Below are 9,783 nucleotides of genomic sequence, written 5' to 3' on the forward strand. Positions count from 1 at the left end.
AGAGTTTTGCAAATGTTGATTGGGTAGGTTCTCTTGATGATAGAAAGTCTACCTCAGACTATTATACTCTAGTTGGGGAAACCTCATAACTTGGAAGAGCAAGAAGCAATATGAAATTACCAGATCGACCACAGAAGTTAAATACAGGGTCATGGCACATGTAGTGAATAAACTAATATGTATGAAATCACTCCTGTCAAAATTGGGATTTAACAAAGACATTCCAATAAAACTACATTGACCAAGCATCTATCCATATTGTGTCTAATATGGCCTTTCATTAACAAACAAAGCACATTGTGGTTGATTGTCAATTTGTCGGAGAAAAACTGCAAGTTGGTATTACAAGCCTTGAATATGTGTTATTCACAAGGTCAAGTTTTTTATATATTCACAAAGCCTGATACTTTTAAGACATTAACTACAACATGCTCCAAGTTGGGAGTGTATAACTTTTTTGCACCATCAACTTTGTTATAAGATAAGAAGGATGGCATAAATGTAATTTATGTCATATTTTCAGTTCTTTTCCACCCCTTAGGGGGGTTAGTCCACAATGAAGTGGAATGAATTCCCCTCGCATTACCAAGTTCATCAAATTATGGCGTTAGTGTAGAAAGAATTGAATTGAAGTGAGATTACACCATTTCATTCGCTCAGGCAAAAATGGGGGAAAGCTGATTCCTACCTATTTTGCGAATCATCCACTTTCCTCGTGCGACGCGCGTTGCTTCTTCCCCCCACCCGAAAGGAAAAAATTATCCTCATTCGCTATTATCCTCTCCCTTTCCCTCAGTCTTCGTCTCCCGACGATTTTTTTCGCCCCATTTCTTCCTCTCATCTTCGCTCTCTCTGCTTTCTCTCGTCACCTCTCGTTTTCGCTCTCTGCTTTCTCCGCTCACCCCAGCTTCATTCATCTTGTCTCTCTCGTTGTGCAATGCCTAGGGTTTCTGCCATCGGCATCAGCGATTCATGGGATTTTAGGGTTCTTACCGAGTCTATGATGCTTCAGAGAAGGGATTAGGACAGGAACCTTGCCGACGCAGAGCAACGAAGGGACATTTGTTGCCGTGAGGTCGATCTTCACACCATAACAGAATTTTGCGGCGGTTTCAAAGGTCTCGGAGCTGCCTGGGAAATCCGAAATCGAAGGTCTCTTTTGCGGCAGGGCTCTTCGACGACGACGACTTTTTATTTTTTATTTTTTTTTCACTTTTTAAAAATTTATTCTAATAACACGTAATCAGTATATTAATTTATAATAAACTTTAATCATGAATTAGTTTAATTATAATAAACTTTAAACCACTGGATTTACATTTTGTGTTAATATATTATTAATTAATAATACGTAAATAAATATATTATGTTATTGATAAATTACTATATTTATTTATTTATATTTATTTTTCTATTTTGTATTAAAATAGTGAGTTTTAATGTTAAAATATATCTTATGTCATTACAAAATAATTTATTTATTTATTATATTCGTTTATGTTATTTTTAAATTTTTTATTTATTTTAAATAATTTATTTTAGTCACACGTAATTAGTATATTAATTTATAATAAATTGTAATCATTAATTGGTTTAATTATCCAATTGCTATAATTAATTAAACCATTAGGTTTATTTATTATATTCACTTATTTATTTTTTATTTTTTTATTAATTTTGTATAATTTATTCTAGTCACACGTATTTATTTTTTTAATTTATAATAAACTATAATCATTAAGTAATATAATATAGTTTTTTATTAATTAAGATATTAATATATTATAATATTACACGTTAAATCACTTATATGTGTAGTAACCACATTTATTTTGGTTAATTATATGTTTAGGTATATGTTCTATTTAAGTAGATTATAAAAGGTTACTACTTTTCATTTAGGGGCACTAACACTCGAATCTGTTTTTCAGCCACTTGAACTCGTCTACACTGACACCCAAACATGAGTTGAAGTTGAATCAATTCATTTCAGTTCTATTCAATTCTTCACTTCAATTCAAGTTCATTGTGGACTAACCCCCCCTTAGTGTAAACGACAGTTATGTGTAATCTTTGAACTTAAGCTATTATAAAGGAGTAAAAGGAGTGTTTAGGGTTTATTGAAAACTCTAACCAGCCTTCTCTTCTATGTCACTCGAGTTCTATTCTTACCTCTCATCCTCTTCGAGTTCTCTTCCTCTCGCTTGCACCTTCCAACCCTTAAACTCCTTAACTTCGTAATACCAGGATCCTAAGACTAAATAGATTCGTAATTGAATAAATAGAGGACTCCACTCTAAAATACTTGAGTTATATATTTTGCAGAATAAAAATGAAATAGATGCCTCCAACTCACCCAGGCTAACAAATAGTACTGGCCTTAATGCACGGTCCTTTAGGGTTTGGTAGAGTTACCTCTAGGAGACGTATCCTCACTTGCTTCAATAATAACTTAAATGGGACAAGCAAGTCTGTTTCTGTAGTCCCAAATCCACTATCTTCTACCGCTCACTCTCAGTGTGTCTTTTTCAAGGATTTGAAAAGTGTGCCAAAAACCAGAACCGCGAACAGTTATCCTAACGAGGACGGGAGGTGGAGTTTCGATCTCACAGCGGACGCAGATGGGCACTCTTCTGCTTCATTCAACATCTCTGTTTTTGCTGAATGCACTCAGAGACGTGGACGGCTCTTCCATTTGCTTGGCAAGCTGCCAAAATACAAAGGATCCCTCTGTGGCCAGGAATAGAAAACCATGAAGGGGATAAGCCAAGAGATGTGCTTGTGTAGTCAATTGTGCACCTCTAAGTCTTTTGGAAGATGGAAAGCTTTAATCATTCCATTATCATCTTCAGCGCCTTTCATTTCGTGGAGATTCAGTCAAGCAACTACCCATTAGAAAACTTTTTTACATGGAGAAAAAACCAAGGAGATAGGAAGGTCGGCGAAAGAGTAGCCAATGCCCAAAACAAAGAAAGGTGGGGAGAAGCAATTGAGGCAGAATCTGTCCAGAAAATAGGAAAAGGTTCGTCTTGGATAATGATTTCAGACCTGTTAATTTCTTATGTTTCTCCAGCATCAAAGCAGTTAACCAACTTGGAAGGAAACTTCAAAGTGCATTATCGGTAGTGGATGCTTGTCCACTTCAACACGCAATGGAATGTTAAAGCCAACTGCGAGAGAGAACAAGGGTTGGGAAAATTTACCCTGATGTGATGTGAGGAGACACAGATCGATTATCACATTAGGGATGAGGTAATATGTCATGTAAGCCTACAAGTAGGGAACATAAGGAAAAGAAAAGTCCAAGGAGCACTTAGAGCATCAACCCTTTTAAAAAATTTATTAATTTCTTTAAAATAAAAACAAATTTATATGACTCTAAGATGGTTTTGGGGGGCTATTAATTTGATGAAAATGGCACCACAAAAACCTTATCGACGGTGTTTCCCCTCAATTGAAGCACATACAGTTGTGTTCACAAGAAAAAAACAAATTTATAACATTTAAATTCGTAAAAAACTAGGGACCACAAGTCACGGTGGTATATACTCTCCTCAAGTAACACAAAGATGGTATATAAAGACAAAGTGGAAGCCATGACTCTAATTGGCTATGAAACAAAGTAGCAATAAACATTAACCACTTTGCATTAAATAAAATGAACGTTAAATAATTTGATGAGATGCATTGTGAAGACCAAATATAATTATGCCCACTTTTCACATAGTTTAATGATTAATTGACGCCTCTAATGACATCATCAACGGACATTATTGGCGGTAGTTGGAAAAGGAATCTGTCGCCCGTCGCGTTACCCAGGATAAATAGAATCTTCGTTTGTTTACGTTGTTTGATGCTTGATATAGTTATTTAATTATTACCTATTGCAGCATATATATTAGTGTATCTCCAACATCATTGGTGGGAGGAAGTGGAGCCCACGGAATGCCAAGAATGGCCCACAATAACGTGTTTTTCACATGCCAATGCGATAACCGAAAAAGATAAGCTGACTTGGCCTATTATTTAGATGATATTTTGGGATTTGGAGAAATTGCTGCATCTGTCGAGGACTTTTCCGACATAATCTGAATTTTTTAATGAATAAAAATTCTACTGAAAAATGGGTCAAAGAAAACATGTTTTTTTCATTATTTTGTTTTCATAGAATCATAAAAATATCATGTGGTACCGATTCAAACTGGCTTGTAAACAGTTTGACCTCGAAATAAGTTTGGCTCTCTAGATCAAATTTTTACGAAAATATCATTTAATCTAATTGTTCTCGTCAATTCCCTATTTAGTTTATTGATAATTATTATTATTTACCTCAAACTTCAAAGACAATCGATAATTCAGGCCTTTTTGGGTCTCTTCAATATCTAATGTTATTATTTGTTAATAAAATAAATACTATTAATGGAGGTATTTATTTTTTCTTTTAGTTCTATCAAAGTCTTGGATTTCTCTTTGATAGATTGTAGTTCAATAGTACTAAGTTCATCACAATATTTTTTAATTTTTTAATTTTTATAGTTTAAATATAGGTTAAAGATCGAACCCAGATCGAGTTTGAACTCAAACTTAATTAAAAAATTTGGACTCGATCTCAAATTCAAAGTATTCAGATCATGCCAAACTCGAACATATGTTGGTTCAGACGCGGCCAAAATGCAAAGCAAAATTTATAAAATAATAATAATAATAATAATAATAATCCCTCAACTAGCGTATTAGATTAATTTAGAAGCGATTGATGGTAACATACAAGTTTGTGACACGCCAACCTTACACTTCACAGCCACAAAAAACGTTTTAAAAAAGCATCTGATCACCAACTCCATTGAATTGACGCATGATTGCTCCACTCCAGGCCGATCCCCTCCGTCCATTGCAAAAATCCAACGTGAACTGAACAATCGACCCCTGCCCCACACCTACGTGTTACTGCAAGAGGAAAGAAGAAAAAAAAAAAACATAAAAAACAAAAAGAAGAGAAAAAGCGGAGTTGTTTCATTGGAGTCGCCGAATGTACATTCCAAATTGAATAGCGTGCAAGTTTATGATTGAGAAGGACGTGGTCAGGCGTGACTCGTCCCTAAATGCTCCTTGTGGGGCCCTTTACACGTGTAATGCACATGCATGACATCCTGTGATGGGACCCTTTCATCTGTCTTTTTCCCACTAGTGTTTTTTTTTCTTAAATTTATTAATTAAACTACTAATTTCTTTTATTTTATTTTTTTATTTTTTTATTTTCACTCTATGAAAAATAAAAATAATCTTAAAATATAATTACATTTCCCACTTATTTAAACCTATTTAGAGAAAAAAAAGGGGAGAGAAATGAGAAAAGTCAAACATATCTTCAGCGCTCGGAAAATGAATTACCCTGTGAATCGTACGGCCTATCGGCAGTAAAAATTTACAGATTCGTGCCACGTGTGGTTAGTCAAGGACGATGTGGGGCCAGTCGTACACCACGCGAACCGTTAGATTTATCTTCTTTTAATCGGGTAATTGACCGGATGAGGTGATGAGTCAGCATCCGGATAAACTCTTCGGAATTATTGGAAAACGTGAAGAGTGGAAGGATACGTGGCTAAAGCTGAGCGACTCTGACGATGAGGCCACCTTTTCTGTCTCTGACGCGATGGAGCGGCGCCGCTTGAAACACTCCCTGAGTTTTGCTATAAATAGACGGCCCCGACTGCTTCAGTTCCAGAAAAGATAGGAAAGTTTCCCTCACTAGCTTTTATCCGCACACGAATCGCCTCCATTTTCGTCGCTCCCCTCCCCCGTATCCTTTATTTGACTAGGATTATCTCTTTCTTCCTCCTTCCGCTCGGTCTCTCCAGTCTCCCCTCCCTCTTTCTTCTCCGTGTGTCTCCTGTAACGAACCCGGCGAACTAACAGCTGCAGCAGCATGTGTGGAATACTAGCTGTTCTGGGTTGCTCTGATGATTCCCAGGCGAAGCGAGTCCGGGTGCTTGAGCTCTCTCGCAGGCAATTCTCCCTTATTTTTTACTCACCTTTTGCGGATTCATGCTTTATTGTTAAATTGCTTGAGGAACGGATCTGAAATGTGTCATGCATGATCTTCTGAGAGCTCGACCAAAGCATGACTTGAATCTGGTTCTTCGATCATCTAAGTCACTTAGCTCACGGATATCCCAGCCTTTTGTTCGATCATCTAGTCACTTGGCTAACGGATATCCCAGCCTCTTCTCCTGCTTTAATCTTTCCGTTTCATCTCCTTTTTCTCTCATTTGAATTTTAATGCGTTCATTTTTTAACATGATTAAAAAGCTGCTATGCAAGTTTACTGAGGTTACGTTTCGTCGCGTCGCAAAAATAAATGGAAAGCCGGAGAAAGAAAAAAAAACAAAACTTCTCGCGATGTCTTCTTCAGATCATGGGATAGCATATTGTCTAACCTCGTTGAAGATGGCTCCAAAGCTTGCCACATATCTACTATTAAAGCCCAAAACACCCGTTCTCTCGCGAGAACTACGACAGGCAGTTTGTTTCTTCCCCTTCTCGACCTAACGTTCACGGACGAATGTGACGACCAGTATGAGTTTCATCAAACCACACTCGTGTGCTCTAAGTTCCCAAAAACGCTACAAGTCTGACTGTTGTTCTTGTCTTTTATGAGTAATTCTAACTTTCTGAACTTTGTCTAGTGTTTCACGTAAATAAGCTTTTTTATTCAGATTGAAGCACCGTGGACCCGACTGGAGTGGAATCTATCAGCACAAGGACAACTATCTGGCCCATCAAAGGCTAGCAGTTATTGATCCCGCTTCCGGTGATCAACCTCTCTTCAACGAGGACAAGTCGATCGTCGTTACGGTACTGAGGACACCTTCTACATATTTTCTTACGGACTCTGTTTAGATCTCCAGTTCTGTGCTCTAATTGTGCTAAAAAAACAGGTCAATGGAGAGATTTATAACCACGAGGAGCTCAGGAAACGTCTGTCCAATCACAAATTCCGAACTGGAAGTGATTGTGAGGTTATTGCCCATTTGGTAAGTTACTCTGTTTCTCTTTTCCATTTCTTGGTCTCTTTCCAGCTTTTTGTCGAGGATTTAAGTGTGTTTCCTCCTTTGTGATACTTTTAGAGAGCTGAATTGTGTCCAAATTTCCTTCTTTGCTCTTTTTACTCTTTAGTACGAGGAATATGGGGAAGATTTTATTGACATGCTGGATGGAATTTTCTCATTCGTCTTGCTGGATACTCGCGACAACAGCTTCATTGTTGCTCGTGATGCTATCGGGATCACCTCCCTCTATGTTGGCTGGGGACTCGACGGTAACATCAATCTTCTACTTAGGTCCCCTGTTTCTTTACTGCATCCTATGCAGATTGACTTCAAATTCGAGGTCATGATTCCATTGATTTACTGCAGGCTCCGTTTGGATTTCATCTGAAATGAAAGGGCTTAATGATGACTGTGAACATTTCTTGTTTTTCCCTCCTGGCCATCTTTACTCTAGCAAAGAAGGTAAAGAATCGTGGAGAGAAGTCATGGTTTTCTGAAATAAAAGAAATTCATCTAATTTTCTTGTTGTTAATGAGAATTTTGTATGTTGGAAACTATTTCAGGTGGCTTTCGAAGATGGTACAACCCTCCTTGGTTCTCTGAGGCTATTCCCTCCACTCCATATGACCCAATGGCCTTGAGAAAGGCTTTTGAAAATGTAAGGCTGCACTATTACTAAAAACAATCTCCTTCTTGTGATAATACTCCCATCTAATGTATAAAAACCCCTATTGTTCCAGTCTGTTATTAAAAGGCTGATGACCGATGTCCCCTTTGGTGTCCTTCTCTCTGGAGGGCTTGATTCATCCCTAGTCGCTGCTGTTACTGCTCGTCACTTGGCTGGGACGAAGGCAGCCAAGCAATGGGGAACACAACTACACTCCTTCTGTATTGGACTAGAGGTTTGCCTTAATTTTCATTTGATGAAAACGAAATATCATCCACATGCTTTGATATGCATTAGAACTAATAGCTTGGCTACTCCTGCAGGGCTCACCAGACCTTAAGGCTGGAAAGGAGGTGGCAGAGTATCTGGGGACTGTTCACCATGAGCTTCACTTCACTGTTCAGGTACCGGAAGATGAAAAACTTTGCACAAACACATAAAGAGTTAAGCGGGAATGAAAGATGATGAGTTGCAGGGTGTGTCTCTGTTTTTGCTTTACAGGATGGAATTGATGCAATTGAAGATGTGATCTACCACATTGAATCGTACGACGTGACGACAATCAGGGCAAGCACACCCATGTTTCTAATGTCTCGGAAGATAAAAGCCTTGGGTGTAAAGATGGTGCTTTCCGGGGAAGGTTCTGATGAGGTTTTCGGAGGCTATCTTTACTTCCACAAGGCACCAAACAAAGAAGAGTTTCATCGTGAGACATGCCACAAGGTAGACTATCTCGTGATGGATCTCTGTTGTTTAAAAAAAGAAAGAAAGGTTTAGCGAAGATGGGTGCCATATTTTAACACTTCTGTAATGATTGACAGATCAAGGCCCTCCACCAGTACGATTGCTTGAGGGCTAACAAATCGTCCTCTGCTTGGGGTTTGGAGGCTCGAGTGCCATTTTTGGACAAGGAATTCATAAATGTTGCAATGGATATTGATCCGGAATGGAAGATGGTATCCTACGGATATGTGGTTCTCATTTGTGTTTGAAATTTTTTCTGGCTTTGGGTTTTCATATTTAGTATTCTTTTCTTGTAGATTAAACCAGATCTTGGACGGATGGAGAAGTGGGTTCTGAGGAAGGCTTTCGATGACGTAGAGAATCCTTATCTGCCTAAGGTTAGATTATCTCCTTCTTCATTATATCTCTAAACCATCAGATAAGACTTATCCATGAACATCTGAATCATGAGGATTATTTTGGTTCTGCAGCACATTCTATACAGGCAGAAAGAGCAGTTCAGTGATGGTGTAGGCTACAGCTGGATCGATGGCCTAAAGGCTCATGCAGCTGACCATGTACTCTCTCTCTCTCTCTCTCTCTCTCTCTCTGACTCTCTCTCTCTCTCTCTCTTTCCTCTAAATGTGTTCTTTGAAATTTCAGGTGACAGGCAAAATGATGCAGAATGCAGCTCACATTTTTCCACACAATACACCTTCCACCAAAGAGGCCTACTACTATAGAATGATCTTTGAAAGGTTCTTCCCACAGGTAAATGTTCTTAAAAGCTAAACTGATGGGAAACAAATTTGTTGTTCTAATAGTCTACAGCATACTAAACACTGGTGGATTGATGCTTTCAGAACTCGGCAAAACTAACCGTCCCAGGAGGTCCAAGCGTGGCTTGCAGCACAGCTAAGGCTGTTGAATGGGACTCTCAGTGGTTGAACAATCTTGATCCCTCAGGTCGGGCTGCCCTTGGAGTCCATGCTTCAGCCTACGATCCCATCACTGCTATCCCTGTGGCCAACATCTCTATCCCTAGTAATATAATTAACTTGCAGCCAACACCTCTGAAGGTTGAAATCAGCGCCCCTGGTGTCGCTATTAGGAGCTAATGACAGAGGCAGACGAAGCAATTTCCATTTGTAAAAGTATTTCTTGTTGTGTTAGATATTCGCTTGTAAGATGTTATCAGAAGCGGCTAATGCTCAGTTATGTATAGGTGAACTGTGTCAACCTCTGGCAATCAAATCAAGTATATTACCAATGACTCTGTTAGCACAAAAATTTCCGTGTTATTCCAATGGCTACTTGTATATACAAAATCATGGCAGATGTATA

General features: G+C 38.4%; 1 protein-coding gene across 1 annotated transcript; it reads left to right on the plus strand.

Moving 5' to 3' along the window:
• Positions 1–5,750: 5,750 nt before the first annotated feature.
• On the plus strand, positions 5,751–9,783 carry LOC137965513 (asparagine synthetase [glutamine-hydrolyzing]-like). Its single transcript, XM_068811773.1, has 14 exons — positions 5,751–6,006; positions 6,717–6,855; positions 6,939–7,034; positions 7,177–7,318; positions 7,416–7,511; positions 7,613–7,707; positions 7,790–7,951; positions 8,040–8,120; positions 8,218–8,439; positions 8,538–8,672; positions 8,757–8,837; positions 8,931–9,017; positions 9,103–9,210; positions 9,303–9,783. Exons 1-14 carry the CDS (start codon positions 5,927–5,929, stop codon positions 9,555–9,557), a joined length of 1,779 nt encoding a protein of 592 aa, XP_068667874.1. The 5' UTR covers positions 5,751–5,926; the 3' UTR covers positions 9,558–9,783.

This window comes from Aristolochia californica, unplaced genomic scaffold (assembly GCF_029961685.1).
Source record: "Aristolochia californica isolate CCGP_79_NKW_82.1479 unplaced genomic scaffold, dmAriCali1.0.hap1 SCAF_5, whole genome shotgun sequence".
Lineage (NCBI taxonomy): Eukaryota > Viridiplantae > Streptophyta > Magnoliopsida > Piperales > Aristolochiaceae > Aristolochia > Aristolochia californica.

Coding starts and splice junctions, on each gene's coding strand:
- LOC137965513 (XM_068811773.1), top strand. CDS start 5,927: ATGTGTGGAATACTAGCTGTTCTGGGTTGCTCTGATGATTCCCAGGCG. Junction 7,512..7,612: donor TCTTTACTCTAGCAAAGAAG/GTAAAGAATCGT, acceptor AAACTATTTCAG/GTGGCTTTCGAAGATGGTAC. Junction 9,211..9,302: donor TTGAAAGGTTCTTCCCACAG/GTAAATGTTCTT, acceptor TGATGCTTTCAG/AACTCGGCAAAACTAACCGT.